The 23,029-nt window shown below is 40.8% G+C and overlaps 1 protein-coding gene across 1 annotated transcript in view; it reads right to left on the bottom strand.

The window, feature by feature from the left end:
- Positions 1-4,886: 4,886 nt before the first annotated feature.
- Positions 4,887-23,029, bottom strand: part of phf2 (PHD finger protein 2) — a 138,863-nt gene continuing 120,720 nt past the window's right edge. The window contains exons 19-23 of the mRNA XM_033037179.1: positions 22,000-22,274; positions 16,395-16,490; positions 14,119-14,228; positions 8,727-8,841; positions 4,887-5,411 (exon numbers count right to left, since the gene is read on the bottom strand). Coding sequence (XP_032893070.1) covers positions 5,323-5,411; positions 8,727-8,841; positions 14,119-14,228; positions 16,395-16,490; positions 22,000-22,274 — 685 coding nt within the window. The 3' untranslated portion in view covers positions 4,887-5,322. The remainder of the gene's footprint in view (positions 5,412-8,726; positions 8,842-14,118; positions 14,229-16,394; positions 16,491-21,999; positions 22,275-23,029) is intronic.

Below are 23,029 nucleotides of genomic sequence, written 5' to 3'. Positions count from 1 at the left end.
TGGCATCACACTGAATACTCCTTTTTGTTGTAGACTCATTTCCACAATGTGTTAATTAAAAACTTCCCAAACTTGGCATTGGATTAATGCACCCAATTGACGGAACCATATTTCACACATTATAGGCTGAATTTACTGTGCTAGTCCAATCTGTTTAGATAATAACACTTTAACAATTTATTTTCTTGTACATGTGGTCATGTAATTGGCTTTTTTCCCCCCAGGAGATCAGGAATATCTTGAATAAAGTACAAAAAAAACCTCCAGAACTGAAATAAAAACAGAAAGTGCCTTAAATACTCAAAAAGACTGCCAGCATCTGTAGAGAGAAAATAAGATTAGCATTTCAGTCCAATGACTCTTCATCAACATTGGAGAAAATTAGTTTTGTAGCGGGTTTTAAGCAAATATAGAGCTAGGTGAGGAGATGAGGAAGGATACAAAGTTAGGACTGTGATAGAATGCAAGGTAGGAGATATTATTAAAAAAGTATGATAGACCAAAGCAAAATAGGTTTATTAAGGATGTATGCAGAACCAAGACCAGAGAGGACACAGGGTGGAGAATTAAAGTGAAAGGCAACGAGGATCTCAATTGTGAACAAATGAATTGAATGGAGCCAGTTTACAAAATGTTGCTTAACATGCCTTTGTCCTTTCCAGCATAACAGATTGGATTGTGCACAGTAGGAACTGTATTCTCAGTAGAAGGAAATTGCTGCTTAACCTGGAAAGGTTAGATTTCTGGAATATGGGATGGAAAGCAGTAAAAGACAAGTACTGCACCTTTGTTTGCTTGGGAAGGTGACTGGTGCCAAGAATTTTGGAAAAGTAGTCCTGTGTATCACTATTGGTGGCGAGGATGTATTTTGGTGGGGGCATCAAACTGGAGACAGTGGAAATGGTAGTGGATGACCCATTGAATGTGGGTCCTGATGGTTGGGAATGTGAAGACAAGGCAATTTTTAATATCCTTCGGAGAGGAAGGGGATTGAGAGCAGAAGTGCATGAACTGACATCAACAAGGTCGAAGATCATGTCATTGAGGATGGAGATGGTTCCTCCTATGCAAAGAAAGGGAAATATGACAGGTGAATCTTTACAGGAAGTGAGATGACAGAAAGAATACCCTAGTTAGGGGAATGGCTGGGTTTATAATAGATATTGCTCAGCAATCTATCCCTGAAAATTGATGAAAAGAAGTTGAGGATGGGAAATGAAGATCAGTGATGGACCAAGTGGAGGTGGGGTACGGTATGAAAATGGATGAAAATAACATACATTTTCCAGTTTGAGACTGGAATGGGATAAGACAATTTCAACAGATCAGCCAATGTTACAAAGGTATTAGTTGCGGTTTTAATAAATCAATTTTATTGAATCACAATTTCCTTCTGCCTAGAGCTACGAGAACTACTTTGTAACATAAATATGTAATTTTCTTGAGAAACTATAAAGGACCTTTCAATTAAATTTCAACTTGTTGAGAGACACTGAAAAAGTAAATTTGTCTTGACTGCTATCATTGAAATACACATTTCCGCTTTAAAACTGTTAAAAATGCTGAGATGATTAATATATATTTCCATACCTTTTACTAAAAGCTTCAGAATTCCGTTTTTAAATTGAAAGATGTATTTATCAAAAACGCAAAGTATCCAAGAAAATCCATATACAAGATATTGTGAGGCTCAAAAGATGCACTGATAGCTGGAACCTGTGTTATTTTATTCCTGAGGTCCACTGTATTTTAACTGCAGCCTTTCTTGCCCAGTGTTTCATTCACTGATATAAATTTATTTGAGAGCATATTTTATACAACATAGACATCAATGTAGCTGAGGATTTAGCAATGCAGCATGAAAGATGTCATAACGTTAAAATGACTTGTTAAAATTAAAGTATTTAACACATCCGTGACTAATATGAACTAAACATTTTAAATGTTTAGTGAATCCTATACAGAAACTCTTGTTGAAAAATAAAGTTTGTAATTAATAGAAAATGTCAATGTAGCTATAAGTCATCTCGACTAAGCTAAAAAGGAATGAGTTTCATAAAGAACTACGCAATTAAGTACCTTAATTATAAACATACGTAGGAGAAATGGACAGATTCGATTGCAGGATTATTATACTATGTGAAAGGCCCAAAGTTGTGCAACTAATGATTTAGAGAAAAAAATGACCCTCTAAAACCAGATTTTATGTAACAAATTCAAGAAAACGAAGACATCACAAGTAGTTGAAAAATTTAAAAAAAAGTGTAAGAAATGTACAAATATAAAAAGCTACAAATATTAATAAATTACAGATAAGTCACTTAGACTTGGACACCAACACTACACCATTTAAGACCAAAAATACTTCATATTGCATTTGAATGCAAAATTTGAAATTATAAGCTCAAAGAGAACAAAAGTTTAACCTTATTTACAAAGCTTCTCTTTTACTGATGTGTTGTGACTACTTACAAGATAACATTTTTGCAAGGTCACACAATGTTTTTGTTTTTCAGGCAATGCCTTTTATAAAAAATAATCTCCATCATTATTAGAACAACTCAAAAGAAATATAATTTTATCGTAAAAGATGACAATATTAAAAAAAGTAGCGTGACCAATGGGTAGATAGAGTTATAACTCAAGGTACTTTGCAATAAAAATTAGCATTTTGACCATATTTACAGGATTTGTATATTATGTAAAAGGTATTTCAAATGTTTCTTTAAATTTGAAATGTGGAATTGCCTGAGAAACAAACTTATAGAAACAGTATCCATTTGCTCAGGATAATGAGCAAAATCTAGAAGATGCAGGATCATTTCAATCCAAAGAGGAAGAAAGATTCTAAGGGGAGTAGGAGGCAACCGTGGCTGACAAGGGAAGTTAGGGATGGAATAAAACTAAAAGAAAAGGTGTATAACATAGCAAAGAGTAGCGGGAAGCCAGAGGATTGGGAAACTTTCAAAGGACAACAGAATATAACAAAAAGGGCAATACGGGTGAAAAGATGAAGTACGAAGGTAAGCTGGCCAAGAATATAAAGAAGGATAGTAAAAGCTTCTTTAGGTATGTTAAGAGAAAAAGATTAGTAAAGACAACTGTGCGTCCCTTGAAAGCAGAAACAGGTGAAATTATCATGGGGAACAAGGAAATGGCAGAAGAGTTGAACAGGTACTTTGGTTCTGTCTTCACTAAGGTAAACACAAACAATCTCCCAGATGTACTAGAGGACAGAGGAACTGGAGAGACAGAGGAAATGAAATAAATTTCATTAGGTGAGAAATAGTATTGGGTTGACTGATGGGACTGAAGGCTGATAAATCCTCAGGGCCTGATGGTCTGCATCCCAGGATACTCAATGAGGTGGCTCTAGAAATTGTGGATGCATTGGTGATAATTTTCTAATGTTCTTTAGATTCAGGATCATTTCCTGTGGATTGGAGGGTAGCTAATGTTATCCCACTTTTCAAGAAAGGAGCGGGAGAGAAAACAGGGAATTATAGACCAGTTAGCCTGACATCGGTGGTGGGGAAGATGCTGGAGTCAATTATTAAAGAGGTAATAACGGCACGTTTGGATAGCAGTAAAAGGATTGGTCCAAGTCAGCATGGATTTATGAAAGGGAAATCCTGCTTGCCTAATCTTCTGGACATTTTTGAGGATGTGACAAGTAAAATGGATGAAGGAGAGCCAGTAGGTGTAGTGTATCTGGACTTTCAGAAAGCCTTTGATAAGGTCCCACACAGGAGATTAGTGGGCAAAATTAGAGCACATGGTATTGGGGGTTGGGTATTGGCATGGATAGAGAATTGGTTGGCAGACAAGAACCATAGAATAGGAATAAACGAGTCCCTGTCAGAACGGCAGGTAGTGACGAGTGGAGTGCCGCAAGGATCGGTGCTGGGGCCGCAACTATTTACAATATATATTGATTATTTAGATGATGGGATTAAAAGTAACACTAGCAAATTTGCAGATGACACAAAGCTGGGTGGCAGTGTGAACTGTGAAGAGGATGCTAGGAGATTGCAGGGTAATTTGGACAGGTTGAGTGAGTGGGCAGATGCGCGGCAGATGCAGTATAATGTAGATAATATCTACTTTGGCGGCAAGAACAAGGAGGCAGATTATTATCTCAATGATGTCAGATTAGGAAAAAGGGAAGTGCAACGAGATCTGGGTGTCCTTGTACACCAGTCACTGAAAGTAAACATGCAGGTACAACAGGCAGTGAAGAAAGCTAATGGCATGTTGACCTTCATAACAAGAGGATTTGAGTATAGGAGTAAAGAGGTCCTTCCATAGTTGAACACGGCCATGGTGAGACCACATCTGGTGTATTGTGTGCAGTTTTGGTCTCCTAAATTGAGGAAGGACATCCTTGTGATTGAGGCAGTGCAGCGTAGGTTCACTGGGTTAATCCCTGGGATAGAGGTACTGTTATATGAGGAAAGATTGGGAAGACTGGGCTTGTATTCACTGGAATTTAGAAGGATGAGTGGGAATCTTATAGAAACATATAAAATTATAAAAGGACTGGACAAGCTAGATGCAGGAAAAATATTCCCAATGTTGGGGGAGTTCAGAACCAGGGGCCACAGTCTATGAATAAAGGGGAGGCCATTGAAAAGTGAGATGAGAAAAAAACGTTTTCACCCAGAGAGTTGTGAATTTGTGGAATTCTCTGCCACAGAGGGCAGTGGAGGCCAATTCACTGGATGAATTTAAAAGAGAGTTCGATAGAGCTCTTGGGACTAGTGGAATCAAGGGATATGGAGAGAAGGTAGGCATGGGTTACTGATTGTGGACGATCAGCCATGATCACAATGAATGGCGGTGCTGGCTCGAAGGGCCAAATGGCCTCCTCCTGCACCTATTTTCTATGTTTCTATGATAAACGTAGTAGTTCTTTACTGAACTCTGTAATACTCTTCCCTATAAATACAAAGACGGAGAAAGTTGATTTTGATAGCCTTTTAAAAAATGAACATCTTTCAATATCCATTTAATGCAAAACGATGCTTCAGTAGGAGATTTGATGTTTCAGTGGAAGATTCAGCTGAATGAAGAGGATCACTGTAGCTTCTTTGATGGATGTTAAAAGCCTATCCAATTGTAACACAGACCATGCAGAGCTATCCTACCAAAGAACCACACAAACACATAATGCCCACTGAGAAAGGTCTCCAAAGCATGTTAAATGGATACTGTCTCTATCCCGGAATGATCCAAAATGTATTCACTTTATGTCACACATGTAACAAACAGCATTAGTGTCAGGCCAATACATTTAACTGAAAATATTTTTCATTTCTATCTTTACAGAAGAAGTTTTCCATTCCTATGTATTTTTAGTATCTTCCCAAGTCTCTGTTTAGCTGTTGCCATACCCTTCTTTAACCGCTTTCCTGAAAAATAATACATAATATTCATTATTCTGAAATATGAACATATTAACCTGAAGATTTATTTCCCATTTACCACTACCAATCTATCAAAAAATTATAGAGCTAAAATTATAGGAAGCATCTATTTATATTGATGCAGTCAATGCAACACATGTAAATTAGTTTATAAGACAGAAACACACTGCAGGAGGAACTCAGCAGGTCAGGCAGCATTAGAGTGGAGAAATGGACAGGTAATGGTTTGTCTCAGGTTTCTTCTTTAAGAATGTGTTGAAGAAGGATCTCGGCCCAAAACATCATTTGTCCACTTTCCACCACAGATGCTGCCTGACCCACTGAGTTCCTGCAATTTTTCTGCAGTCTATTTGGGCACCAAGAAGTTTGTAAAATTTCAGATATCACAGAATTGTTGGAAATAGACATCAGGTTAGGAATGATTCATAGATAGAAGTTAGAGTCAATGTGTGTAAACAGAGCATATATCAGGAGGCCGCTGTGCATCCATAATGGCATCATGCAAATAAATTGTACAAGGTTCAACTTGGCGTGTAAGGCCCATGAGCACTGTGAAAGTAGCACTCTGAAGCAGGCCTAAATTAAGGGGCTTTCATAGAACATAGAAAATAGAACAGTACTGCACAGGAACCGACTCTTCGAACTACTATGTCTGTGCCGAACATAATGCCAAGAAAAACGTATCTACCTGCACACAATCCATACCCCTCCATCCAAACATATCCATGTGTCTATTCAACATTACTGTCTCCATCACTACCATCGACAACATATTCCAGGCACTCTCCATCCCCTGTGTAAAAAAAACTTGTCCTGCACATCTTTCTTTAACTTTGCCTCTCTCACCTTAAAGCTTTACCAGAATGATGCCTGGAGTAGGGGTATCAGTTACAGGGAGAGAGAGGTTAGACAGATGTAGATTGTTTTCCCTGGAAGGCTGGAGATTGTGGGGAGACTTGGTAGAAGTATATACATTTATGAGAGGCATAAATAAGGGAGTCAGTCAGAATCTTTTTTTCCAGGATGGAAAAATCAAATACTAGAGGGCAAAGATTTAAGATGAGAGGGCAAGGTTTAAAGGAGATGTAAGTGGGAAGTTTTTTTTACACAGAGGGTGGTGAGTGCGTGGAACACTTTGGCGGAGGTGGTGGTTGAAGCAGATACGTTAGTGGAATTTAAACAACTTTTGTAAAGGCATATGGATATACAGGAAATGGAGGACTACAGTTTATGTGCGGGTGAACACCGTATGCTTTCTTTATCACTCTATCTATTTGTGTTGCCACTTTCAGGGAGTAATGGACTTGGACTACAAGATCCCGCTATACGTGAATGTTGTTTAGGGTCTTGCTATTAATTCATTATTTTCTCCTTACATTCGACATCCAAAATGCAACACCTCACATCTGCTTGGATTAAACTTCATCTGGCATCTTTCAGCCCATGTCTGTAGCTGCTCTATATCTCGCCGAATACTTTGATAGCCTTTCTCACAGTCAGTGACTGAGGTAATGTTGCTGTCATCTGCAAATGTACTAACCATCCCAAGTCACTGTTAATCCATGCATTTTAATCTACCTGCTCAGCCAACCATGGGGGACTTTATCAACTGCTCTACTAAAATTCATGTAGACGACAGCCACCATACTCATCAATCATATTCGTCACTTCCTCAAAAAAATATCAAGTTAGAATCGGCGATTCATCCACCTTAATGCTCTTTAAGAGCCCAAACAGCTCCTCCTTCTTAATCTCAAACTGCCCTTACATATTAGTATTCTTCACACTGGGCTTTCACATTGATTTCACATTAGCTGAGCTCACCTGAGCCATTGAAGTCGACTCCATACATCTGTAAATGCATATTATTATTTTGCCCCTGCTCCATTACCAGCTCCATTAGTCATCTCCCCAATTGGCAAAGGCCTCTTGAAGTAACACTATTCACTAACTATTCTTGGCCATCCTACTCAATCACCTTCCCTGCAACCAACTTCATCCTCCCGCAACCATGTTTCCAATCCCAGGCAAGTTCTCCCCACCCTGGGACCTGATTTCCTTTATTGGACTCAATTCCAATATGTTCTGTAATACCACTCCATCTTATTGCCAACCCTCATCCTCTCTACATACACACCATCCACCATGTTCTCTGCCCTAATTTTCTCTCAACTTCACATGATCCTCACCTTCACCACCACCATCTGCAGCTGAATTGACCCGCTCGTTCGGAGGCATTCTACACAGCTCTGCTACATTCATGAGCAACAACAAGATCAGCCTTTGGCTATAAGAGCAGCTCGTGGGTGAAGTTGACACAAATATAGAGCCAACAGCACATTCTTCCTAAAAGATAGTTGATTCTGTGTAATTGAATTTGCAAGAATAAGACTCCAGATTTTGACTAGGTCTGGGTATTAAGAAATGTCAGGATGGGCTGGAAGGGCTGAACAGACAACAATGGTTCAAGGGGAAGGTCCCCCATGTCTTCTTTCTAATGTTTCTCTGCAGACGCAGTGTAAATTAGCATGGTTCTATTGATGGTCAGGGGTAGGAGAGTTCCCTCAAACATAAACCTGTGTCTCCAATGTCCATCTGCAACAAAGGTACCGTGAGCATGAAGTTCACTCCTGCATCATAGTGCTCTCCCTGCAATAACTTCATCTGTTACTCTCTGTTCATCGAAGCTTAAAGGGCCTGTCCCACTTAGGCGACTTTTTAGGCAAGTGCAGGAGACTCTGCGCTCGCCTCATGATCGCCACATGGTCATCACATGTTCGCTGGTGGTCTCTGGTGAGTCTCCTTCATGGTCGCGAGGAGTATATGTGTGTGTGTGCATGTGAGTGTGTGTGTATGTGTATGTGTATGTATATGTATATATACACATTAATCTTTTTTTTCTCAAAGGGCGGCACGATGTCGCAGTGATAGAGTTGCTGCCTTACAGCGAATGAGGTGCCAGAGACCCGGGTTCGATCCTGACTACGGGTGCTGTGTGTACAGTTTGCACGTTCTCCCCGTGACCTGCGTAGGCTTTCTCCGAGATCTTCATTTTCCTCCTATACTCCAAAGACGTACAGGTATGTAGGTTAATTGGCTTGGTAAATGTAAAAATCTTCCCTAATGGGTATAGGATAGTGTTAATGTGTGGGGATCGCTGGTCGACGCGGACCCGGTGGGCTGAAAGGGCCTGTTTCCGCTGTTCTATCTGGAACATATGACAATAAAACACTCTTGCCTCTTGTGTCACAATGTACACAGGGTCCTTCTATTACACTAAATAATGCGAAATTAAACTACCTGCATGGCTATCAGTCTTCATTTCTGTAGAAGCACTTTCCTGAGGAATTTTGATTGAGTCATCAGGTAACACTTTCCTTTTGGTATACTTTCTCTTTGGAACTTTCTGTTGTTCCTACAAAGCAAAGATAATAAGAGTTAGTAACATGTAATGTGTGTGTTGTGGACATCTGTATTTTTTATTAATGTTCCTGATAATTACGGATGTATTAAATTATAATTGATGTAACTTGCCATCTGACCTTGGCCCGATGCTAATAGTGTGGCTTTGGGATCTGCTACACGAAGGCCCCCAATCTGCAATCCTTCTGCACACAGTGTGCAGGTCACAGTGATGGAACCCAAAGCCCGTCACCCACAGCTTGCAGCAACAAAAGCATCTTTACTATATTTACAGGTGTCTGGCATTCAGAAACACTTTAAAAAAAAGTAAATGATTGAAAGAGATTTAAAAATATATAAATATTAAAAAATTAATTTAGCTAAAATACAAATTGATAAAAAGACAAAGTGAAATAAATAAAGAAAGAAAATTGACCTTAACTTAGTGCTCAAAGAAGGTTATTGAGTCATAGAGTGATACAGTGTGGAAACAGGCTTTTTGGCCCAATTGGCCAAAACGGCCAACATGTCCCAGCTACACTAGTCCCACCTGGTCGTGTTTGGTCCATTACCCTCCAAACCTGTCCTATACATGTACCTGTCGAACTGTTTCTTAAACGTTGGGATAGTCCCAGCCTCAACTACCTCCTCTGGCAGCTTGTTCCATATCCACACAATACCCTTTGTGTGAAAAAGTTACCCCTCAGATTCCTATCTTTTCCCCTTCACCTACCTATGTCCTCTGATCCTTGATTCACCTACTCCTGTAAAGAGACTCTGTGCGTTTACTCGATCTATTCCTCTCATGATTTTATACAGCTCTCTAAGATCCTCCTGTGCTCCAAGGAATAGATCCCAGCCTACTCAACTTCTCCCTATAGCTCAGACCCTCGAGTCCTGGCAACATCCAACATCACCTTCTCTGTACCCTTTCCAGCTTGACAACATAATCCCATTTACGGTAAATAATCCAATTTAAATGCTTCGATTCAATGCATGTAAACATAACTGCATGCATGGTTTGCATAAAGCCAAGGTTCTACTTGTAAATGCATCCAGGATCTCAGTTCAGTTTAACTTGGAACTACCTCCAAACCAATGAGGTGGGAGGTTCAATGCCCGAGCATCCGAACTCTAGCTTGTCTCTAATTTGTGTGTCGCAGTTTGCATGGACAGAAATCAAAGATACGTCACATGCTGGAGGGTGGATGGAATTGTGGCTCTGACGGAACTGCTAACAATTACTGATCAAATTAAAACGGTGTGGTTCCAGTTGCTTTCAGGGGATGATGGAAGATTAGTACACAAATAATGGGAAGACAGCTCCAAGGGGTTCCCCTTCCTCAACATTGGCAGTGCCCAGCGTATGTGTGCATAGAACAGGGGAAATGTTTGTAGCTATTATCAATCAGAAGCACCCAATCAATGATCGATCTCAGCCTCCACCACCATGGAAGCCAGTTCATTCCATGTAATAGCAAGGAATGACCACTAGTTACAGGAAAGACTATAGGATTGTAGCTATGTTTCTTGCCAAGCTATTTCAGTATAGATGTAAGTACTAACTCCTATAAAAGGGAGTCTAACCATCTCTGTGTAAAATCTCACTGCTATTACTATAGTCAGGTGCACCATAGGTCCAGGTGTTGGGGATTGTGGGGGAAGGTACTGTTGACCTAAATCAGACCTGTCATAACCATACTGTGGCTACAACAGGAAGTCAGTGTGAGGCATGTCACTCATCTCCTAACTCCCCAAATGTTTTATCCATCTGCAAGTCTGAAATGGTGATAAATAGGTGTCTTTCGGCAGGATAAGAGCTGTAGGATCTACATTCAAGGAACAGGATAATCCAGGACAGAGAAGATAATTGGCATCCCATCTACCACTCACACACTGCAGTGCATAATATCTACACGTTGAGCAGCTGCAACTTACTCTTTGACAGCATCTCCCTAATCTATAGCGACTATCGCCAGGAGTTATCAGGGCAGTGAGTGCATGTCAATACCATCTTCTGCAAGATCTCTTACAATCACCCACCATTATTAGGTCTTGGATAAACATTGCCACCCCATCAGAAGTTGATGGAGAAAATGTCTGGAATCAGAGCCTGGCTATTAGAGGGTGGGGACAGTTGCTCGGTGGGGAATAACCAAAGTGAAGTCAGGTCAGTAGGTCAGGTTACTGGCATAGAACAGAAACCTGCTCAGGGGACATAAGACACAAACTTGTCAGGCATTTTGAAAACCTGGTAAGTGGCCCTTGTGTGACTGAAAATTCTGGAAATGAAATGCAGACATCACACAAAAAAAGGAATGAGATCCTGCAAAATGATTCTAGGGAGTTCGGCAAAAGGTGAAAGAGCAGGATCTTTGTAGTGGAGTGATCTCATCACTGGATTACTCCCAGTGCCATGTGCTAATGAGGGGAGGGAGAGGAGGATAGGACAGATGAATTTGTGTCTGGGAAATTGGTGCAGGGGGCAGGGATTCAGATTTTTGGACCGACCATTGGGATCTCTTCTGTGGCAGAGGTGACCTGTGCAAGAGGGGTGAGTTGCATCTGAACTGGAGGGGGCTCAATATCTTGGCAGGCAGGTCTGTTGGAGCTACACAGGTGGGTTTAACCTCTGGCAGCGGGGTGGGATACAATGTAGAACTGGGGGAGGCGAGAGCCTGGAAGTCGGCACAGAAGGTGATGATAGCAAGTTCAGTGGAGTGGAAAGGTAGGAGCATGACAGGGAGTGCTACTGGACTGTTGGATTGAATGTGAGAGGCCTGGTGGGCAAAGCAGATGAACTCAGTGTGAACAAGTTGTGCGACTGGGATGTTGTAGCCATTACGGAAACCTGGCTAAGAGAGCGGCAGGACTGGCAGCTTAATATTCCAGGATATAGGTGCTACTGGAGAGAAAGCGGCGGGGGGGGGGGGGGGGGGGAAGAGGCAGGGGTGTTGCATTATTGATTAAGGAGAATGTCAAAGATGACATTACTGATGGTTTGTCCAGTGAGTCTATATGAGTGAAGCTTGAGAAATTAAAAGAGCTTGATGACTTTGTTGGGAGTGTGGTACAGGCCCCCAAATACGCAACGCAAATTAGAAGAGCAAATATGCCAGCAGATTTCAGGCAGCTGCAAAACTAATAAGGTTGTCATAGTGGGGGATTTTAACTTTCCCCAGATAGACTCGGACTGTCACAGTGCCAAAGGCTTAGATGGAGTGGAATTTGTCAAATATGTTCAGGAATGTTTCCTTGGGCAATATGTAGAGGGCCCTGCATGGGAGAGAGTAAAGCTTGATCTAGTCTTAGGTAATTGGGTAGTGCAAGTGACTGGTGTGTCAATGGGCAAGCCTTTTGGGACCAGCGACCATTCGCTTTAAGATAGTTATGGATAAAGACATGGATTAAAAATGTTGCCAGTATTAGACAGGAACTTGCTCAATCTGACTGGAGCAGATTGTTTGCAATACAAAATCAGAAAAATAAGGAGGCATGGGACAGGAATAGGCAGCTGGGATCAAGAGTATTCCTGGAAGTGTTTCAGGAACTGAGGAGCATACTTATGAAAGAAAAAGGAGGAAGGAGATAGGTCTGGTAAATAATATTGAGGGAAGTCCAAAGTGCTTTCATAAGTACATTAAGAGAAAGAGGGAGACCAAAGAGCAATTCTTGCCTCTAAAAAACCAAAGCGGTCATCTCTGTGTGGAGCTGTAGGACATGGGCAAGGTCCTCAATGAGTATTTATCATCTGTTTTTATCATCAGACAGACATGAAGACGAGGGAACTTGGGACAGTTAATGGAAGTGTCTTAAAGACAGTCAGTATTACGGTCGAGGAGGTGCTGAACCTTACGGCGTATAGATAAATCTCCCAGGTCTGATCAGATATATCCAAGGATACCGTGGGAAGCTAGAGAAGAAATGAGGTGTCGGAAGATTGGTGGGTGGCTATCTAGGTTGTGCCTCTATTTAAAAAGTACTGCAAGGATAACCATGGGACCTATAGACCAGTGAGCCTAACATCTGTAGTTGGAAAGCTACTACAGAGTATTCTGAGGAATGTTTTATAGTGGAGTGGCAGAAGCTGATTGGGGATAGTAAGCATGGTTTTGATTAAGTGAGATCATGTTTAATAATTTCATTTTTTGGGTGAAGTAACCAAAAAGGTTGACATGGCCAAAGCCACAGACATTGTCACAGGCTTATTGTCTATATGGACGAGGAAGGCATTTGATGAGCCTTGGCATGTAAGGCTACTCTGGAACACTAGATTGAATCGGATCCTGGAAAAGCTAGCCGATTGAATAGAGAAATGGTTTCATGGAAGGAAACAGAGGCTGATGGTGGAAGATTGTTTTCTGGATTGTAGGTCTGTGACTAATGGTGTACATCAGGGTTAAGTGCTGGGCCCATTGCTGTTTAAATCAACGATTTGCTTGAGAATGTACAAGGCATGATTAGTAAGTTTGCAGATGACACTAAAGTGAAAGTGTTGTAGAGAATGAAGATGGTTATCAAAAATTATAGCAGGATCTTGATCAGTTGAGCAAGTGGGCTGAGGAATGGTTAAAAGAATGTCATTAAGCTGGAAAGAGTGCAGACATTGAAGAGAATGTTGCCAGGAATTGAGGGCCTGAGCTATCGGGATAGGTTGCGCAGCATAGAACTTTATTCCTTGGAAGGCATTAGGATGAGGGGCGATCTTATAGAGGTGTATAAGATCGTGAGGGGAATAGACAGGATAGAGGCATTGTTTTTTTTACCCAAAGTAGGGGAATCAAGAATGAGAGAACATAGGTTTAGGGTGAGAGAAGAAAAAATGTAATAGGAACAAGAGACAACTATTTCCACACAGAAGGTGGTGGGTGTATGGAAGCAGCTGCCAGAGGAGGTCGTTGAGGCAGGTACTATAACAACAGTTAAGGCATTTGGACAAGTACATGGTATGAAAGGTTTCAGATTATGTGGGCCAAATGTGGGCAGGTGGGACTAATGTAGATGGTGAATCTTGGTCGGTGTGGGCAAGTTGGGCTGTAGGGCCTGGTTCCATGGTCTATGACCCTATGCAGAATTTATTTAGGCAAGTTATAATATACATATTCCATAAGTATGCATATGTATAATGTATATGTATAATACAAATGTGTGCACATCTTTTTGCTTAAACATCTGAATAAACTAGTTCTTACAAGTTAACTTTAAGTGAACACCTGCAATAATATTACACGTTAAATGTCATGTGAAGATTGTGTTCTCCACAAAGTGGTGGGATCTGTCAGCAGCTCACCTGTTGTGATAGTTTTGCAGCAGCTGCTGCTAATCCAGTTTCTATTGAGGCCACTCTTGCACCTTCTCGTGTCGGTCTGTCATGCCGAGGAACAGATGGTGTAACTCTGGCTAAAGAGATGCATAAAAATATTTGTTTGTATTGCTTCATGCTGTATAATAAGGACACACCTTTAAGCTATTTATAATTTTGCATCCAGTTGTTTAACTTTGATATTGAGAGTAACAATTCTCTGGGAGAATATATTTTAAATAGCTGTTTTATTTAGACGTAGTCATACAGCGTGGAAACAGGCACTTCGGTCAACTTGCCCTCACCAACCAACATGTCCCATCTACACTCGTCTCACTGACCTGCGTTTGGCCCATATCCCTATCCTATCCATGTACCTGTCTAAATATTTCTTAAACATTGCATTAATACCTGCCTCAAATACCTCATCCAGCAGCTCTTTTCATACACACACCACACTGTATGGAAAAAGTTACCCCTCAGGCTCCTATTAAATCTTTCCCCCTCACCTTAACCACATGTCTTCTGGTTATTGATTTCTCTACTCTGGGCAAGAGATTCAATGCTTCTAACCAATCTATTCCTCATGATTTAGTATACCTCAATAAGATCACCCTTCATCCTCCTGCGCTTCAAGGAATAGAATCCTAGCCCGCTCAACCTCACCATATAGCACAGTCCCTTGAGTCCTGGCAACATCCTCGTAATTCTTCTCTGTATCCTTTCCAGCTTGACAACATCTCTCCTATAACACGGTGCCCAGAACTGAACATAATAATCTAAATGCAGCCTCACCAATGTCGTATACAATTGCAACATGACCTCTCAACTACTCTGACTGATGAAGGCCAATGTTTTTGGCAACCCTATCTACCTGCAACTCCACCTTCAACAAACAATCCACCTGCAATCCTAGATCCCTCTGCTCTACAACACTCCCCAGAGCCCAGCCATTCACTGTGTAGGTCCTGCCCATGTTAGTCTTCCCACAATGCAACATCTCACATTTCTCTGCATGAAATTGCATCAACCATTACTCAGCCCACCTGGCCAACTGATCAAGATCCTGCTGCAATTTTTCACAACCATCTTCACGATCTGCAAAACCACCCACTTTTATGGCAACTGCAAACTTACTAATCATGCCATGTACATCCTCATCCAAATAATTGATATTTGTTGGATAGAAATGTCATCGGATTAATTATAACGGTATATTGCTCTGAGGTTTTCTCACTCTTATTACAATTAATTGGATTGTTCTCAATTAATGATGTGAAAGGAATCAAACCATGAAGTGTTATAGTCGTACAGCATGGAAACAGGCCCTTTGGCCCAAGTCCATGCCGACAAAGATACAAGATACAAGATACATTTATTTGTCACATGTGCCAGTTGGCACAGTGAAATGTGATCACCATACAGCCATACAATAAAAATAAAGAACACAACACACGATAGAGTTCAACATAAAAACATCCCCACAGCAGAATCAAAGTTTCCCACTGTGAGGGCCGGCACCAAAGTCAGTCATCTTCCTCTAATGTTCCCCAATGTTCACCAATGGTCGGGGCCTCCCCGACCCATCTGCACTCGTCCCCCCAACTCACATTTGACCCATATCCCTTTAAATCTCTCCTATCCACATACCTATCCAAATGTCCTTTAAATGTTGTTTAACTTGACTCAACTATGTCTTGCGTAAATTGCCCCAAAGTAGGCTAGTAAAGGGCCTGTCCCACTTACGCAATTTTTTCAGTGACTTGCCGGCACCCGTCATAGTCGCAGCAGGTCTCCGAAAATGTTCCAGATGGTGAAAATCCAGCAGCAACCAGAAAAAGGTATGACTCTTTGGGCGACTACTCACGACCATACAGGCGACATGTCACGGGGTGACGTCTGTACCTTTTTCTGGTCGCCGCTGAATTTTCAACATGTTGAATATTTTCGGAGACCTGCTGCGACTATGACGGATGCCAACCAGTCGCCTAAAAAAATCGCGTAAGTGGGACAGGCCCTTAAGGGCGATTGTTGGTCAATGCAGACACAGTGGGCCAAAGGACATGTTTCCATGCAGTAACTCTAATCTAAACTAAACTAAACTATTGTATGTACTAATTAAATGTACAATGAAAATCGTGTATCAGTCCATACTGTTCATATCAGAAAATATTTTTTCCTAAATAACATTCCTGGTGTAAAGTGATGCAAACTAACACCAAAATGAACCAAATATTCAATACTATTTTTTGTTGCAAAGGTACCTGTTGGATTCCAAGGTGTGTCATCTGCACTTCTTCTCTTTTTGGATCTGGATTTGAAAACTGGATCGTCATCATCAGATTCAAGTGATGGGTAAACTGGACACATAAGAGGAATCTATAGATATTCATTGATTATATTATGCAAATAAATCATTTCACTTTTATGGATACTGACATCCTGACATTCAGAAGTCAAGGATAGACACAAAATGCTGGTGTAACTCAGCGGGACAGGCAGCATCTCTGGAGAGAAGGAATGGGTGATGTTTCTGGTTGAGACCCTTCTTCTCGACCCGAAACACACCCATTCCTTCTCTCCAGAGATGCTGCCTGTCCCACTGAGTTACTCCAGCATTTTGTGTCTATCTTCGGTTTTAAACCAGCATCTGCAGTTCTTTCCTACAACATTCAGAAGCCAAAATTTGATTCCAGAAGAATATTTCCACATTTTCCAAATATCTTTATATCTTGTTAATAAAATGTCACTGTAAAATGTAACAATTGTAGATACAAACATCATAAATTCATATTATTAGATCTCCTCTCAAATTTGTCCTCTTCCACAAAAAGCAACACTACTTTTCCACTCTTTGTCCTTTATCAGCGTGAAATAATTTTAGAATCATGGAATCATATCTGCATCCTCTCCAATTCCATTCACTTTTCCAAATCCTTTCACTTGAGTTGCCCAAAAATGGGGATACTGCACCAAAACAATGTTTATGTTCAAGTGTTGCTTGCATTTGTACTCTTTGCCTCCATGTTTAAATCCCTGTATGTTTTTAATCACTTTCTCAATGTGCTCTGCCACGTGTAATAAATCACATAGCGTCAGGGAGACATTCAGCATTGAACCAGACCCTTCGACACAACTTGCCCATACTGACCTAGAAGCCCCATCTACACTAGTGCCATCAGCCCATGTTTATCCCATATCCTTCTAAACCTATCGTATCCATGTACCTGTCCAAATGTATTTTAAATGTTGTTATAGTGCTTTCCTCAACTACCTCCTGTGGCAGCTTGATCCACCACACCTGTGTGAAAAAGTCACCCCTTAAGTTCCTATTAAATCTTTCCCCTCTCACCTTAAACCAATGTTCTCTGGTTCTTGATTCCCCAACTTTAGGAAACGGATTGTGTGCGTTTACCCTATCTATTCTCCTCATGATTTTATACACCTCAATAAGATCACCCGTCATCCTCCTGCGCTCACAGAAGTGAACTCCTAGCCTGCCCAGCCTCTTCCTGGAGCTCAGACTTCTGGCAACATCCTCATAAATCTTCTCTGTACTTCCAGCTTAACAAATCTTTCCAAGAGCAGGGTGACCAAAACTAAACACAATACTCCAACCACACTTACATCTTGTACAACTGTAATAAAACATCTCAACTTCTATATTCAATACCCTGACTGATGAAGGCCAATGAGCAGAAAGCCATCATGGCCCATGTGCGGACGGGACGTCAAAGCATGAGAAGCCGAAGTGAAGAAGTGGAAGCCAAGATACCAAACGGAAACAACGCCTAAAAGCCAAATAACCGAAAGGACACGACGCCAGGATTTGTCCGAGACCTTGTACGCGATTGGTCCAGACTCCCGCGTCCATCACATCACTGACCGGGGGAGATTTTTAATTTTCCTTCGCCGCTTTTGGACTTTCCTGAATATAAAATAAAACCCCGTTCTCTCGCTCTCTCTCTCTTGGCATTCCCGGAATCATTTGGCGTTTTGCAAAGACAACTGCATCTGCAGTTCCTTCCTATTGAAGAAGAACCCTGGCCCAAAACAACTCCTAATCCATTCCCTCCACAGATGCTGCCTAGCTCGCTGAGTTCCTCCAGCACTCTGTGTTTTTTATTTAACTCAGAAATTGAAGGTAGACACAAAAAGCTGGATTAACTCAACGGGACAGGCAGCATCTCTGGAGAGAAGGAATGGGTGACGTTTCAGGTAGAGACCCTTCTTCAGACAATCACACGTACTCTCCCCGATGAGAGTTCAGTTCAGTCTGAAGAAGGGTCTCGACCCGAAACGTCACCCATTCCTTCTCTCCAGATTCGCTGCCTGTCCCGCTGAGTTTCAGGAAAGTCCAAAAGCGGCAAAGGAAAATTAAAAATACCCCCACCCTCCCTGCTCCCCCGGCCAGTGATGTGATGGACAAGGGGGTCTGGACCAATCGCTGACAAGGTCTTGGATGAATCCCGTCCCTGGAGATGTCATGTCCGTTCAGCGGCTTTTCGACGTCAAGTCCGTTCTGCGTATTGTCCTATCGGCGTGCAGTCCGTTCGGTTCGTATCCTTTCGGTGTCGTGCCCTTTCGGTTATTTGGCTTTTAGGTGTCATGTCGGTTCAGTTATTTGGCTATTTGGCGTTGTTTCTGTTCGGTATCTTGGCTTCCACTTCTTCACTTCGGCTTCTCGTACTTCGACGTCACGTCCGGGTGCCATCATGACCCACCTATCTACCTGTCACGTCACTATCTTTCCCCTCTCACCTTAAACCAGCCCTGCCATTCACTGTGAAGGTCCTGCCCTGGTTTGACTTTCCAAAGTGTACCACTTGTTACATATCTGCATTAAACTCCATTAACCATTTCTCAATCTACCTGCCCTACTGATCAAGATCCTGCTGTAATTTTTGATAAGGATTTTTGCTATCTATGACACCACCCACTTTACTGTTGTCTGCAAACTTACTAATCATACCATGTACTATCTCATCCCAATCAATGATAGATCCCAATCCCAGAGGCACTTCTCCAGTCGCAGGCCTCCAGTTGGAAAAACAACCTTCCATCATCATTCTTTGCTACTTTCCATGAAGCCAATTCTTTATCCACTCTGCTGGCATTCCCTCAATCCCATGTGATCTAACCTTATAGTGCATTCTATCATGCGGAATCATCAAATGCTTTGGGGCCAAGGAAAGAGCGTTCACGTCGCGGCCCTGTTTCAACCAATCTTTCCACCACCACGCACAAGAAGCACAAGAAGCGCAAGACAGGCACCATTGTGCAGATGCCAAGAAGTGTGTTCAGCTCTGGCTGAACAACTTCTAATCTTGTGTGTGGACTCAATAAGAAGAAGAATCAAATGCTTTGCTGAAGTCCAAATGCCCTGATCAACCTTATTGATTACTTTTTCAAAATCACAATCAGATTTGTGAGACATGATCTCTCATGTACGAAATTGTGCTGACTGTCCCTAATCAGCCGTTGTACATCCAAATGTTACAGTGAACGATAGTTCCCAGGCTTTTTCTTGCAGCACTTCTTAAATAGAGATTCAATGTTAGCCATCCTCCAGTCTTCCGACACCTCAGATTCATATATCTCTGCCGGTGCACCTGTAATTACTTCTATAGCTTCCAACAACGCCCTCAGATAAATCTGATCAGGCCCGGTTGATCTGCCTACCTCCATACATCTTATTACATTCAGCAGCTCCTCGACCGTGATACTGACTGTCCGCAAGACGTTTCCATTAACTACCCCAAGATCCTCAGTCTTCATTTCTTTCTCCTTGGTAAAAATGGAGGAGAAATACTCATTGAAGGCCTTGCCCATCTCCTGTGGCTCCACACAGAGATGACTGCTTTAGTTTCTGAGGAGCCCTATTCTCTCTCTAGTCACTGTCCTTCCCTCGATGTACATAAATGTATTTGGATTTCCATTAATGTTATCATCCAGAGCTAACTGCTGCTCCCTGAGTTTTGCCCTGAGTTCCTTCTTGCGTCTGCTCCTCAGTTTCTGCAACACCTCCAGAGATACGCTTGATCCCAGCTGACGATATCCTGTCCCCCACTACCCTTTTCCACCAGAGTCTCAATTTCTCTACACCTATAGCTTTCTACATTTTCTTTGGCATGAGAACAAGATCAACTGCAGTTGTGTTTTCGCATCTGTATTTAAAATAAACTCACAGAATAATATTTGCAAGGTTTTGCATTGTACCTGCAGAATGGTGAGCATATTACCAAGTTTATTAATACATTTTTAATTACCACTTTCAGCTTGCCTGATTTAATATTCAACAATACTAATCATACTTTTCTCTAGCCAGGGGATAAAGAAACCGGGAATTAGAATCCTGCTTATTGCATTAAATAAAACTTATTCTAATTCAACAAAATATTCACCGTGTTAAATACTAGACCATTTAGCTTAAGTAATTTAACTAATTATGCCCAGTAGTAAAATGAATTGAATCACATTATTACTTTGCCTACTTAAATAAGTCCTAAGTATGGGATGATTTAGGAAAACATTGTTAATGTGATTAACGTTTGCAGTCTATAATACTATAATGTAAATTATGTTAATTTTTAATTCCGTTTTGTAGTGAATTGTAAGTTATTTGCTTTTCATTAGAATGAAGAGAATAATTTAAAGTTTATTAATACATACTAATCAAACAGTGATTATCTACAATTCAAAATATATACTATATATAATTTTAGACAGACACATTATTCTTTTAACCTACATCCCGTTTAAATTAATGATCAGTACCACTATCATTTTGCAGGTTACTTCCTCATAAAACCATGCAGGTTAACCCATCTGCTGTTTGGAAATCATGATATTGTGAGCCAGGCTAATCAGTGCAACTAATCAACAGCATAGTTTAGTGCTGCTTTTTTTATGTCATGAGCAAAGTTATCATGCTGCTGAATTACAGTCATTCATCATTGGTTAATCACAAACAACAGTCTTTCCAGCTCATCCCATAAATTTAAAAAAATGTTATTTTCGTTGTGTTCTTCATTGTATCTTTGTAATTCTTTGTACTGTTTGATGTGTTATATGGACCTGTGTCTGAAATAAAGCTTTAATAATAATTGCTGATACCCATCTTAAAGTACACACATTCTGTAATAATTTTCCAGCATCTGCAGTTCCTTCTTAAACATTCTGTAATAAGTTCACACACCTTCCCCAAATCAACGAATCCAGTTGTCATTCATGGTCATGAATGAATCAGACTGGGATAACACAGAAAGGAATGTCTGAACAACGGGCCCATTTTTAGTCTACTGCACAAGTTACTTTTAGCATTTTCTGTAGATATGGTGTACTATGGAGGTGTTATTTTATAATATAAACTTGAGCAATAGGGAATGGAAAAAATGAACCAAGTTGAAATGTTTTCGAATATAAGAAAATTAACAAATATTGAAGACTGAGGAGAAGCCTGAAATTTGTTTTGTGAGGCTTTGGTGCTGATTTTTCATATAACTCAAGGCTATAAAATAATCCAGTTTAATACCAAATGCACCAGGTCTTATAACACTACACACCTTATAAAGCTGGTGAAATGAATGATCAGTAATTAAAAGGAAAACAACAATTGCCAAATATTTTGAGAATTAACTTCAAAGTTCTACTAATGAGATTTAATTAGTCAGAACATCTTAAAAACACAGAAATAAATATGCCTACATATAATATGATTTTTTATATTTGACTTCAAAATTACTTAATCTTAATTAAGGGTGCAAAACTACTTTGATTACTGTTGATGTCTGTTCAGTGCTACTTCATAACATTATTTAGTTGTTGACCATGCAGGTTCAGTCATTGTTATTCATCAAATGTTCTTACCATAATCGGAATCTTTGAAACATGCTCCTAGGCTGTCGTGGTCTTCATAATCATTAATGTCAATTATGCTCTGCGGATTGTTTTTGATTAACCGTTTTCCTTTGTGCTTTTTAATCTTGTTACTAGTTTTCTTGGATCCTTGCTTTATTGAAGAGCTATTTTTAACTTGGTTACCAGTCCATGAAGTCTGCAAGCAAGACTCTGAGGATGGAAGATTTGCCATGGATAACATGCCCTGGATGGCTTCCTGTGTGCTGGGTGAGGCTGGAGGTTGACTGAAAGACAGGCAAAACATCTCATTCTTTTAAACCAAAAATAAACTAACAAGACATAGCTAATAAAGTCAGAGTCGTACAGTACGGAAACATGCCTATTGGTTCAACCCGACAATGCTGTTCAAGTTGCCCCATCTAAGCTAGTCCCATCTGCCTGTGTTTGGCCCGTATCCTTCTAAATCTTTCCTATCTATTATATACCTGGTCAAGTGTCTTTTAAATGCTGTTATAGAAACGCCCTTAACTACTTCTTCTGGCAGCTTTCTCCATGTACCCATCCAAATATCACTCCACTGGCTTCTTGTTAATTTGTTCTCTTCTCACCTTAAACCAATGTCCTGTGGTTCTTGATTGCCCTGCCCTCTGTAAAAGGTGATGTGTATTCACCCTATCTACTACCATCATAATTTATGCACCACTATTAGATCACCCCTCGGTCTCTTGCACTCCAAAGAATAAAGGCCTACCTAGCCTGCCCAATATTTCCCTGTGGCTCAGGCCTTTGAGACCTGGCAACATCCTCGCAAGGATTCTCTGCTCTCTCTCCTTTTTAATGACTTCTGTCCTAAAGCAGGGAGACCAAAGCTGAACACAGTACTGCAACATCTAGTAGAACCTGTCAAATACTATACCAGGTACCCTGATTGGTAAAGGCCAATGTACCAAAAGTCTTCTTTACCATCCTATCTACCTGTTACACTGTTTTCTGTGAACTATATAACTATACTCTCTACAATACTCTCACATGTGAAGGT

Source organism: Amblyraja radiata, chromosome 18 (genome assembly GCF_010909765.2).
Source record: "Amblyraja radiata isolate CabotCenter1 chromosome 18, sAmbRad1.1.pri, whole genome shotgun sequence".
Taxonomy (NCBI): domain Eukaryota; kingdom Metazoa; phylum Chordata; class Chondrichthyes; order Rajiformes; family Rajidae; genus Amblyraja; species Amblyraja radiata.
This window is presented reverse-complemented; position numbering and strand designations above follow the sequence as displayed.